We start from the raw sequence: 13216 nt of genomic DNA, 5'->3' as shown, positions 1-13216 counted from the left end.
TTTTCCATTGAAGGTCCCGTCTGCCAAATTAGGCCCTAAATTCATTGGGCCATTTTCTGTCAGAAATCATCAATCCTGGTACTGTCAAACTGAGTTTGCCTCCTGAACTTAAAATGTATTTTATGTCTTTGTTAAAACCTGCCAGACTGGTGCACAGGGTCGGACTGGGAGGCATGGGGCCCACCGGGGCTACTGCCCCAGGGCCCCCTCCAGCCGCCACTGCCGCTCCGGAGTGCTGCAGGGGGGCTAGTGCGCATGCGCATGCGCGCGGGGCCGCGTTTGTGCGCATGCGCGCGGCGCCGCGTTTGTGCGCATGCGCAGCCATTGTATTCTACCGCGACCCCAAACAAAGTGGGGTCGCGCCGCCCCACTAAGTAGCGGATCTGGGCCGGCGGGGCCCACAAGAGCCCGGGGCCCACCGGGGTTTTTCCCGGTGTCCCGCCGGCCCAGTCCGACACTGCTGGTGCATCAGTCTTCTCCTCTTCCTCCGATTTCTGTGGAAGGTCAGCCTGAGTATGAGGTTCAGAGGCTGGTAGATTCTTGCCTTTCTAGACGTAAGGTAAAGTATTTTGTACATTGGAGGGGTTATGGTCCTGAAAAGAGGTCTTGGGTTCCTACCTCTGATGGACATCAGGTCCCCCATTCTGGTACACAAACAAGATTTTGAGATGATGCAAGGCTTGCCTGAATAACAGTGTCCACAAAATGTCTCCTGCCTGCTTGCTATAATTCGGAATTCCCAGATGGATGGAAACAAGATTCAAATCATTTTTCAGTGCAATTAAAATTCCTCTTGCTTGACTAACATAATAAAATAGGATTTTGAATAATATATTGTGTCCACATGGGAGGCACACTTCCAGGCTGAAGTCTCCTTGTTCTATTCTACACAACCCAATGCTGGGCACTGCAGGTATTTTAAACAATTAAGACTTTTTTTTTTAAAAAAAAACAAACAATTATCTAAATTGGTCAATAAAGCAACAGAAATAAAGGGACATATTTTGCTTGACAGTCCAATATAGGGGAAGGAACATAACTGCTATGGCAAGCTGGCAGAATGGACCAGTCCACCAGTGAAATATCTGGTTTAAAATAAAGGGGCACCAGAAAGCACCGGGGTGCTGCAGGGAACTTGTCTCACTGACGGCCAGCTCATACATAGAGGGTATGAATGGGACATATGGCATCGCCACAACTGCTGTATTACACAAGAAGACATTTTTTCTGTGTAAACACAACAACATAAAGCTTCCAATTGCATACCTCCCAACTGTAACAGCTCAACCAGAAGTCCCATATTGTTACTGAAATGCCCCGACTTTCCCTTTGATCTCCTGCACTGAACAGCCAGAAAAAGATTCTAAAACTTAAATGGCTTTTGGCACAGAGCCCAGAATAAGTGGCAGGTGCACTTAAATACATTTGTAACAATTTAAGATAAGCAAAGAAACAATTGTAACAATTTAATATAAGCAGGTATCTTGGGGAAACTGTGACTTGCAGCTTAAAGGGCAATTCACCTTCATTAGAAAAACAGACAGCAGCCCTGAACCAACCCTGCTCTTTTGTGCAGGTATGCAATTGGTCGTTATTTTACTGAACTGTACAGTACAGCAATAGAGTGATACTTCCCGCCAATGTATATGTAATGGCTTTAGTTAGGACAACAGTAAAAATAGTCATATTTTGTTACCAGAAAATGTGGTAACCTGAGGACAAGATAATGGTGGCAGTCACACAAGTTGCCAGACACTTATTTTAAGCACTACTTTAGTTTAATATGTATAGTAATTGTAGAGCAGAAGTACTACGACGGAAACACAACAGAACTGACTAAAACAATTAGGCACCACCAAGGCGGATATTTAGCGCTTTATTAGATGTTGTTCTTCATTCGACAAAGTACATTCACCAGCACTAAGATGCTTAATACCGATTACCATAACTAGCGTGGAGACAAGGGCTTCGCGCTTTTAAACAAACTTTATAGGTTTAGATTCGTGTCGCTCAAGAGTGATGCTGAGGGTGGGCGGAGCTTACAGGGTAATGGCGTCTCAGAGGCCTATTCCAACTCAGTTATCGATACCGCCGTGTTCGCGGGCCCAGCCTGCTTCAGCCCCAATTAGGATTCTATTCTGACAGTTCGGGTAATTTCGCGGCTCTGGCAGCTAGAGAACACCTTCGCTTTCACTTCGGGGTGGATTCTTCTGCGTTAGGCCTTGGGGCCTTGGCCTCAGGTAGAAAAATCGTAATTTTTCTCACAGGGCGACTGCGTATTGTACATGTACTCGCTTCAGGGAAATTATAACGCATATGGGCAAGTGAGGCCAAATTGTGAAATGGCCTTAAATAATACTGGTTAAATACACGAGACTGCAAAACCTTATTTTTACTTTCATTATTTCTGCTCGGTATTTATGCAACATAATTTATAGTAGTACTGTGGCATTGTGTGTAACTTCTAAGCGTCTAAATTAGGCATGGGGTTCCTAACCTGGTGGAGGGGGGTCCTAAACTAGCGGAAGGGAGAGGGAAAAGGCGGGGTTCATAAAAGAGGGAAGGGGAAAAGGGAGGTGGGTTCCTATTAAAGGAAAACTATACCCCCAAAATGAATACTTAAGCAACAGATAGTTTATATCAAATTGAATGACATATTAAAGAATCTTACCAAACTGGAATATATATTTACATAAATATTGCCCTTTTACATCTCTTGCCTTGAACCACCATTTCGTGACTGTATCTGTGCTGCCTCAGAGATCACCTGACCAGAAATACTACAACACTAACTGTAACAGGAAGAAGTGAGGAAGCAAAAGGCAGAACTCTGTCTGTTAATTGGCTCATGTGACCTTACATGTGGTTTGTATGTGTACACAGTGAATCTTACGATCTCAGGGGGCGGCCCTTATTTTTTAAAATGGCAATTTTCTATTTATGATTACCCAATGGCACATACTACTAAAAAAGTATATTATTATGATAATGGTTCATTTACATGAAGCAGGGTTTTACACATGAGCTGTTTTACTCAGTATCTTTTAATAGAGACCTATATTGTTTGGGGGGTATAGTTTTCCTTTAAAGGGGAGGGGAAAAGGAGGGGTGGTTCTAAAGGAAGGGAGGGGGTTCCTAAAAGAGTGAAGGGGAAAAGGCAGGGGGGCTCCTAAATGAAGGGAGGGGGGATTCCTAAACGAGGGGAGGTGGTTCCTAAAAGAGGGGAGGGGGGATTCCTAAACGAGGGGAGGGGGGCTCCTAAATGAGGGGACGGGAAAAAGGAGGGGGGAATCCTAAAAGAAGGGAGGGGGTTCCTAAAAGAGGGAAGGGCAAAAGGCAGGGGGGCTCCTAAATGAAGAGAGGGGGGATTCCTAAACAAGGGGAGGTGGTTCCTAAAAGATGGGGGGGGGGGCTCCTAAACAAGGGGACAGGAAAAAGAAGGGGAGAATCCTAAAAGAAGGGACGGGGTTCCTAAAAGAGGGAAGGGGAAAAGGGAGGGGGGTTCCTAAATGAGGGGAGGGGGAAAAAGGAGGGGGGATTCCTAAAGGTAGGAAGGGAGGGGGTTCCTAAAAGAGGGAAGGGGAAAAGGGAGAGGGTTCCTAAACGAGGGGAGGTGGGTTTATAAAAGAGGGGAGGCGGGCTTCTAAATGAGGTGAGGGGAAAAAGGAGGGGGGATTCCTAAAGGAAGGGAGGGGGTTCCTAAAAGAGGGAAGGGGAAAAGGAAGGGGGCTCCTAAACAAGGTGAGATGGGTTTATAAAAGAGGGGAAAAGGAGGGGGGATTCCTAAAGGAAGGGAGGGGGTTCCTAAAAGAGGGAAGGGGAAAAGGGAGAGGGTTCCTAAATGAGGGGAGGTGGGTTTATAAAAGAGGGGAAGGGGGCTTCTAAATGAGGTGAGGGGAAAAAGGAGGGGGGATTCCTAAAGGAAGGGAGGGGGTTCCTAAAAGAGGGAAGGGAAAAAGGAAGGGGGTTCCTAAACAAGGGGAGATGGGTTTATAAAAGAGGGGAAAAGGAGGGGGGATTCCTAAAGGAAGGGAGGGGGTTCCTAAAAGAGGGAAGGGGAAAACTGAGGGGAGTTCCTAAAAGAGGGAAGGGAAAAGGCAGGGGGGCTCCTAAACGAGAAGAGGTGGTTCCCATGCCTGGAAGAGTGTTCAGACTGGGCATCAGTTAAGTTGAAAGTCAGCTAGAGTGCTTATTTGCTGTTTATAAAAAGGTAACAGATACATTCATATATGGCCCTTAGGGACTGTGACAAAACGTGTACAAGTATCAGACCGGTTATCCAGAATGCTCGGGACTTAGGGGCTTTCTGGATAACGGATCTTTACATAATTTGGATCTTCATACCTTAAGTCTACAAGAAAATCATGTAAACATGAAATAAATCCAATAGACTGGTTTTGCTTCCAATAAGGATTAATTATATCTTCACAATTCACACATTTTCACAGTGCATCAAACCATGTAAAATAATGTAAAATAGAAGAAATAGTTTTTATTTTAATTTCTTTTGGGTCAAAAACGTCTGTATTAGCTCAAAAAAAGCTCCCCCCCTCTTGCAACCTCCTGTCCAAGACTTTCCACTATCTGACTGTAGAGCCACCTACTCTTTCTGCCTAGACTACAGAGCAACAGCCAGTGAGGGAGGAGTGGGCGTGTTTGTGATGTCACACTCAATCCTTCCATGCAGACATCTGGTAACCCTTACTGCTTGTTTTACATTCCCTGAACTGCTCCTTTCTCTCCCTCTCTGTCCTGTTCATTCCCCCCTCCCTTCCCTGCACTGTTCTTTTCTCTCCCTCTCTGCCCTGTTCATTTAACCCCCTCTCTGCCCTGTTGTTTCCTCCCCCCACCCTTCACAGCTTGTTCCTTTCACTTGCCCTGCAATAATTATGGGAAAAAAAGAACTTCTGTATAAATAAAACATAATCTGCTACTAAAGGTGTTTTATTCTTTTCTGGGGGCAATGTGTATCAGTTAGTGTAAATATCATAGTAATGTTCTACACACTATATTATGTTGTATACAAAAAACATCTTTTCGGTTTTCCTTTCTAACTTCCTGCATCTGTTATTATATGTTATACAATTCCAGAACATCAGCTGCAGTTATTCCCTTTTAACTCTCTTCACCTAAACATAAATTGTTCCATAACAGCTGCATTTTTACCTAGCAACTCCCTGCACCTGATCATAAATTGTTCCAGAACAGCTGCATTTATTCCCTTGCAACTCCCTGCACATGATCATAAATTGTTCCAGAACAGCTGTATTTATTCCCTTGTAACTCCCTGCCCTAAGTATAAATTGTTCCAGAACAGTTGCGTTTTAACTTGCAACTCCCTGTGCCTGATCATAAATTGTTTCAGTACAGCTGCATGTATTCCCTTGCAACTCCCTGTGCCTGACCATAAACTGTTCCACAAAAGGTGCATTTTCCCTTACAACTCCCAGCATCTGGTCATAAATTGTCCCAGAAAAGCTGCATTTATTCTCTTGCATATCCCTGCACCTGATCATATATCAATATGCAGGAAAACTAACCTACAGCTGCTGTTCTGGAATAACAGTAAATAATAATGTACACTGTTAGTATAACTTTTATAATTTAATCGAGGCAGAGAGTTGCATAGTGCATAACAATGTATTATGGACTATAGATTATGTCCAGCTGGGCATGTACATTTGTGACTGATGTCTATTTGCTGTGGAACACAGCAGCATACTGTTGTACTTTAAATAAAAGAAAATATTACTATTACATTATTTGCAGTTTGTATTAAACTTCACATCTAGTTGTATGTTGAACATTTAAAGGAGAAGGAAAGCTATGGAGGCAATAGATTAGCTGCAATAGTGCAAGCTAGAATGCTATATTTATTCTATAGATATTTTACCATACCTGAGCAAAAATCTCTATAAGCTCTCTGTTTAGGATAGCAGCTGCAGTATTAGCTTGGTGTGACAAGGGAGTCTCTCCCTGCTCACTTATGGCTCTGGGCTCAGATTACAGCAGATAAGGGAAGGGGGGGGGAGAGGAGCAAACTGAGCATGCTCTTGCCCAGGGCAAGGAGGTTTAAGATGAAGGCAGGAAGTCTGATACAGAAGCCCATGTGAACACAATAGAAGGAAAGAAATGCAGTGTTTCTTTTGACAGGGGACTCAGAGCAGCACTACTTTGAGGGTTTACTGATATATTTAGGTGGACCTTTCTGATTAGGCTTACTTATTTTTAACCTTTCCTTCTCCTTTAGGCTGGGAACACACAGGACAGAGGGTGGGAGGGGAGGGGTTTGGCTGCTACAGCTACTGATTTCAGCCTGTCAGCCAGTGCTGTGACCAATTCCTGTGGGAATTTGAAGAGACACTCCCACTCTTCATTTCAGCCTAGCTTCTGACCTGTAAACATCTCTCTGCAGCTCTGATATAATGAGTTCTAGGAGGTAAAATGCTTTCAAAAGGCTTTTCTTTCTGCACCATTACATGTTTTGAGGAAGGACGAGTAATATAAATATGAAGGTTATATAAAATGTCTCCTTTAAAATTTGTATTCTTTGGATAAAATGGAGTCTATGGGAGGCTACTTTGCCGTAATGCAGAGCTTTCCATATAACTGGTTTCCAGATAACTGATCTCATACCTGTGCTATAAAGTAAGAGCGTGCAGAATAAACAGCCTGAAAGTATTGGACTATGGTCTATAGCCCTCCTGCTGCAGATATATGAATGTTTACTATTTTTCTCTGGGACACATTCTCCTATACGTTCTGTTCATAGTGGTACTTGGGGGAATTGTTTTTCGGACATGCTGCTATGAGATTAAGGATGTCTTGACCAAATGTCTTCAAAGAGGGGGCTCAAACCACTGCTGAGCCATGTACATGCACAGATGTTTTTTCAGGGGTCCCCATCTTTTTTTTTTTTACCACGTGAACCACGTTCCAATGTTAAAAGAACTAGGGAGCAACACAAGCATGAAAAAAGTTCCTGGGGTGCCAAATATGGGCTGTGATTGGCTATTTGGTAGTTCCTTTGTTGACTGGCAGCACACAGGAGGCTCTACACACATTTTTTATGTAACTGAATCTTGCCTTCCAGCCTATAATTCAAAAATTAGCACCTGCTTTGAGGCCACTGGGGGAAACATCCAAGGGGTTGGGGAGCAACATGTTGCTCACAAGCCACTGGTTGGGGACCACTTTGTTATTTTGGTGCCGGCAGAAAATGTTATTTGAGAATTTTTAAGTACTAATCCAGGCCCTACCATCTCTCTGTTCAAAGATACCTTTCATTATTTTACCTGAAATTCCCATATTTGGGGACACAAGGGGGATATGTATAGAATTTATTGCATTTTGAGCAATTTCACCATGCTGTCCAGTGAAATATTTATTTTCTAGCAACACAAAGAAAGATGAGTTTTGCAAGACCGTTGTCGTTTGATAATATTTGACATATGTTTACTTTTTTTTATTATTTCTTTTTACAGAATTTACACCTGAAATAAGACTGTAACACTGTAAGACTGATTACAGTATTCTGCGTGATTGCTGGTTATTGAGGAAAGAGCTCCTCAACCATATCCGATCCATATTTTTATAACATTTAGACCTGCCATGGTCTTCTCTGCAGCTGGTGTGTGATCAGCTAGGATTTCTTCTAGCTTGCAAGCCTAGTTGTGTGAAGAAACCTCATTAAGGGGGCACAGGATGGCGTCTGTGCCGGTTTACTGCCTTTGCTGCCTGCCGTATGATGTCACACGATTCATGATTGAATGTGATGTCTGCCAAGACTGGTTTCATGGAAGGTATGTTTGCAGTATTTAATTGCTACTGCAGAATTATTTTTTGCTATTAGTATTAATGAAAAGCACAAGCACTGGAGTCAGTGGTGCATATGAGAGATAACCACCTGCAAGATCAGCAGTCTGTAATATGCAGTTCTTTGGTAACAATGCAGCAAAAAAAAAAAAAAGCTGTAAATGGACATCCTGGAAAGGATATGACATTACCTTCTTAGTCTTGTGTTTTGTCATGTTGTGTCAATATTTGTTGTGTATTGTCTCTGCAATCAAATATTAATGAAAACGTACTTCTAAAGGTACTTGGCACTTTTTTTGGACATGTTTAAACATGTATTTTCATTGTACACTACAAACTATGTAAGATCTAGTGAGAAACAAAATACCTATTTATAAAGTGTTGGCTTTTAACTAAAACAAACCTTTGGGTGCACTTATAAGCTTCTACACTGAGATTACATACCTACAAGAGTCACAGAAAAGTTCTGTTTGCTCACCCGAGTGCCATCATGTTACTCTTTTGGGCCATTGCCATTTGGTCTTGACAACTTTTTGGATGTGTTGTCTTTCCTACAAAACATGGAGAATTATTATGGGTCATTTAATCCTTGAGTACTTTTTCTCTGTAATAATAAACAATAATGATAAATAAACAAGCCAATTCGATCCCAAGCTTTCTGGATATTGGGTCCCATACCTGTATATCACTTTACCATCTCATTTTTATTAGCTGTGTATGATTTATGGACACATAGACCATTTTATCTGTCCAAACCAGGAAGGAACAGGCTAACTGAGGAATGAAGGATCGGATGCTGCTTAAAATTTAATTTGCCTTTATTGAAGTAATCTGGTTTTACATTATTCTCACACATTATAATAGTTTAAAACCAAATTGCTTCAATGGACATAATGGTATTTAATATAGATATTCGAAGATTATAGGACCAAAAAAGTAGCCCATTTGAATTGAAGTATCAGTTAATAACGTGCCTTGCTAGTAATTAGTTTTCTTAGGCCAATGGCATAGAACAGGATAGCGAGTGTTTCGCAACCTGCACAATTTTCAGTTTGGTGGGCAGGCAGCCAATCCTATCGCTGATCCAGTAATTATTAGTCTAAAACCTTCACTGACAAGTTTTAAAGAAATAGTCACCTGACCTGCAATTTCACTGGCATTGTCAGAGAATTACTCTGAAAGTGTAAATGAAGCAGCAATTGTAAGTGTTTCACTCCCTACGAATCCGAAAATCTTGGCACATGGCAAGGGTTTTGCTGCATGCATTACTCTTAGAGGCCATAACCATTGGTTTCATTCTAGTGTGAAATCTAGTGAGTACAGTTCATATTGATTAGAACAACATTCTTCAGTTTTTCACGTGTATTAATCTACTCTGCTTTCTTTGTGGACAGCTGTGTTGGAGTAGAGGAGGAAAAAGCATCTGAAATTGACCTATATCATTGCCCGAACTGTCAGATAACTCATGGGCCATCTGTTAGTAAGTAGTATTTCCTTTCTAAGTTTTATGACTTCAAAATAGTGTGTATGCAAAATAATAGTTTGTATTTATGTAGATAACCAGGTGTCCTATATTGTCTAACCTTGTGTTCCTACAGTGAAGCGTCGACGTGGGAATTTAAAACAGGATCCACATTTGAGCAAAGACATTGGGAAGCCAGTACAGACAGGAAGTGCAAGCTTTATCAAGGAGCTGAAAAGTAGAAATTTCCCAAGGTAACGTCTGGTACTAACTAGCTACCTTGGTGTTTTTCCTGGCCTTACATACACAAGGGAAAACAACAATAAAGGGCATTTCATTGTATTTTTGATTCTATTATTAAGATTGACTTAATTTGTTAATTTTTTGTATACTGTAATTATTGAATTTAAGGAATTGGGTAAATCCCTTTCAGAGGTCTCCATGCATCATGGCATGCAGTTGGTTGGCAAAGGATAATGTATAGCTTGTTACAGTATATCCCATTGTGCTTTAAATATGCAGCGCAGAGGAAATAATCCTAAAGCCCCAGGGTGTCCAGTTGACAGTGGAATATTTGGAGGAGAACAGTTTCAGTGTCCCAATATTAGTGCTGAAGAAAGATGGGTTAGGCATGACCCTTCCTGCTCCAACCTTCACAGTCAGTGATGTGGAGTACTATGTGGGTATGTGTTTGCATTGGCATTTCTTAACTCTGACTGAATAATTGGTTTCTCCTGTCTCTGTTTCTCTAATTTCTTCTCATTTTTCTGTTTTCCATAATTATTTTGTTTTTTTTATCATCTGGTTCCATTCAGGTCCAGAGAAAGAGATTGATGTGATAGACGTGACAAAACAAGCTGATCTGAAGATGAAATTAAAAGATTTTGTGAAATATTATAACAGCCCCAAACGGGAAAAAGTGCTCAACGTGATAAGCCTGGAGTTTTCTGAGACAAGGTTTGTTTTGGAGAGATTGTTTGCATTTATTAAGCTTTTTAATTCTTTTAGCGTCATGATTTGCCACATATTTGATCTGTTTGTCTGGTTAAAGCTGGCCATACATGGCTCTGATCTTAGGTGGCTACTGATGTATCTATCAGTATTTTTATAAATCCTGTCATACAAGGACATCTTAGGCTATAAATGTTGTTCTATCCCAACAGTACTGTAAAGGCCCTTTAATAATCCAAGTAGTGAAAAATTTGACTCGGACCCGACCAAAACCTTATTCTCCCTTATTATACTACCATCTTAAACTGCTGGCCCAAGTACATTAGAAATGCTATTAAATAACGAGGGCAGGGTTATTATATATATTTACATTTTAAAGAGAAATGGCAAAAATTAGGCCAGTAGTATATTATCTGAACTGTACATTATCAAATGCAGACTGTGCAAACCCTTTTAGTGGATTCCTAATGGAAAGTAATGCACAGCTTCACCTAAAAAGGGTGCGTTTAAAAGTGTAAAAATTATCTGGCTTTGTCCATAATTGCCTTGTAGTTTGGTGGGAAATTTGGCCATTAAGATACTGACTTTGCAACAATATTATATTTTCTTTAATCATTGATTGAAAAGGAGTACATTTGTTTTATTAGTTTTATGGAAAAATTCTATTGACCACAATGCTTTGATTAATCTATTGTAATAGTATTTTTTATTTCTTTGCAGACTCTCTAATCTAGTGGAGACTCCAAAGATTGTACGAAAGTTATCCTGGGTTGAAAACCTGTGGCCAGAGCAGAGTGTTTTTGAGAGGCCTAATGTCCAGAAATACTGTCTCATGGGTGTAAAGGACAGTTACACAGATTTCCATATTGATTTTGGGGGCACGTCTGTCTGGTATCATGTTCTCAAAGTATGTTTATATTTCAAGCCACTTAAACATAATGAGTTGTTTATTATAATGCTAAACCTGGATAGCTGCATACACCCTGTTGTGTCTTAGTGACAACTACTAGATTACACCCGCTCAATGCTTCCTGAAAGGTAAAACAGTATTTGGGCTCTGGCAAGTAATAATGCTTTACCAAGCCATGATATTATTTCTGCATATAATATTCTATACATCCATGGTTTCATACAGGGATGGTAAATTGTAACAAGGCTGCTGGAACAGAACTGGCTTAAGGGAGTATGGAAAAATGTAAATATACTATAAAAAGTTGGGTTTTAAAAAGTCCATCATGTTAAACCCTTCCAAACATAGCCCAGTACCCATAGATACACCTGCTTATGCAGCTCTTACAGATCTGTTCACTCAAATGTATAAATACCCACACATCAAAGGTCAAAGTAGCTCCTCCTCCTGCACTTGGCTTCATCCCCCTGTTTACTTCCTTTACCCTCAGTTTTACTTTAGTAACTTCCTGGCAGGGAGCAGTGGTACAGATTTATTCAGGTGCCATGCCAGAACCGTCTCGTATACGTAATTTCTGGCGGCCATTTGGTCATGTCCTGTGCGGACAAACACGTCTCATTCTATCCATAGCCAAAGTAAGTATCCCTAAGGCATCATTAAAGTAACATTTTAGGGGGACTATGAATGAGTTATTTTCCATTTTTTTCCCCACGGACGCATCTCCCCTACATAGTGCTTCCTTATGAGCATTCTCCCCTGCCTACCCCCATAGGACTTAGCTATCTACCATGACTGACAGAACAGAGGAGATGCCCATTAATAAGCCACAAGCCATGGCTCGCAATCCTCCCGTAGTATCATATTTTGCATGTGCATCTTGCAAAATGAAATTCCCTAATGCTTCTGCTGATCCAGTGTGTGGATCTTGCAAACCTGGTTCTATCCCCGCATTTTGTCTGTCAAGTGCAACCCTACCATCCAGCCCAGCTACGGCTTTCCAGTCAAGGTCGGATTCATAATTGGTGAATATCTCTTTCTTTGGCAGGACTTCAAAACCTACCTGAGACCTTAGGCAGAGTGCTGGGGCACCTGTCAGGGCAACCCCACAGGACGAGCACGTAAGCTCCTGTCCCTAAGCGCCCACACCCCTTATCCCCAGAGTCGCCTGAGGAGCAGGAGGAGGGATCAGGGGAAGAAGGGCAGGTGTTTCTGGGGAAGATTTCAATCAGGAACAGGATGCCCCTAGATTGCAAAGGGAAGTGGAAAGCCTTAGGGTAACATGGGGAGATTAGTAGCCCAGCAACAAATCTCTTCTTAGGCGTGACAATCTCCCCGAACTGCCTTCCCGCCGGCTAGAATGAAAAATCGCCGGGGGATGGCGCTTGCGGCACTTTGTTTTCAGAAGTCACCCGAAGTTTCCTCGTGAGGCGACTTCAGAAAACGAAGCACTGCGTGTGCTATCCCTCTAACGATTTTTCATACTAGCCGGCGGGAAGGCAGTTTGGGGAGATTGTCGCCCCGAAGAAGAGGAGATTTGTTGCCAAGGCGACTAATCTGCTTGTGTGCCCTTACCTTTATTCAGACAGTGCTACAGACTGAATATTGAAGACACTTCGGCTACCACTGAACCAAGCAAGAATATCTTCAAAAAGCAGAAAGTCTTCCTATGTCTTTCCAGCTTATGAGCAGCTGGACAACATTATTAGGGCACAATGGAAAGCACCAGACTGCAAGGTTAAGTTCTGAAAGCAATTCAGCAAGACCTACTATAATGTACTGAGCTCTGGTCCTCACCTCCAACAGTAGACCCTCCAGTATTGCTTCTATCCAAGACCACAACCATACCTGTGGTAGACACGCCCACCCCATAGACAGGCGCCTAGAGGGTTTCTGTAAGGCTATATTTTCAGGAGCAGGAGGGTCCCTGCAACCCATCTTTGCCTGAGCATGAGTATCGAGAGCAATGGATGTCTCAGTGGAACAGATGGCACAACTCATTGGGCCAGAGGAACCTACTATAGACTCCAGATTGCAGATATGAATGCCTACATTTGATATGCAGCACTAGATGCAGCAAA

The 13216-nt window shown here is 41.9% G+C and overlaps 1 protein-coding gene across 3 annotated transcripts in view; it reads left to right on the top strand.

Moving 5' to 3' along the window:
- Positions 1-2008: 2008 nt before the first annotated feature.
- The window catches only part of phf8.S (PHD finger protein 8 S homeolog), a 42326-nt gene continuing 31118 nt past the window's right edge, over positions 2009-13216 (top strand). For 2 of the 3 annotated variants that reach the window (XM_018232816.2, XM_041575156.1), the window contains exons 1-7: positions 2009-2240; positions 7485-7802; positions 9210-9295; positions 9414-9531; positions 9800-9960; positions 10093-10234; positions 10949-11135. In XM_018232816.2, coding sequence (XP_018088305.1) covers positions 7705-7802; positions 9210-9295; positions 9414-9531; positions 9800-9960; positions 10093-10234; positions 10949-11135 — 792 coding nt within the window. In that variant the 5' untranslated portion in view covers positions 2009-2240; positions 7485-7704. Of the gene's footprint in view, positions 2241-7484; positions 7803-9209; positions 9296-9413; positions 9532-9799; positions 9961-10092; positions 10235-10948; positions 11136-13216 lie in introns of those variants that run through there. The other variant, XM_041575157.1, reaches the window with a different exon arrangement.

Source organism: Xenopus laevis, chromosome 8S (assembly GCF_017654675.1).
Source record: "Xenopus laevis strain J_2021 chromosome 8S, Xenopus_laevis_v10.1, whole genome shotgun sequence".
Classification (NCBI taxonomy): domain Eukaryota; kingdom Metazoa; phylum Chordata; class Amphibia; order Anura; family Pipidae; genus Xenopus; species Xenopus laevis.
The sequence above is the reverse complement of the archived record's forward strand: the minus strand, read 5'-3'. Positions and strand labels throughout refer to the sequence as shown.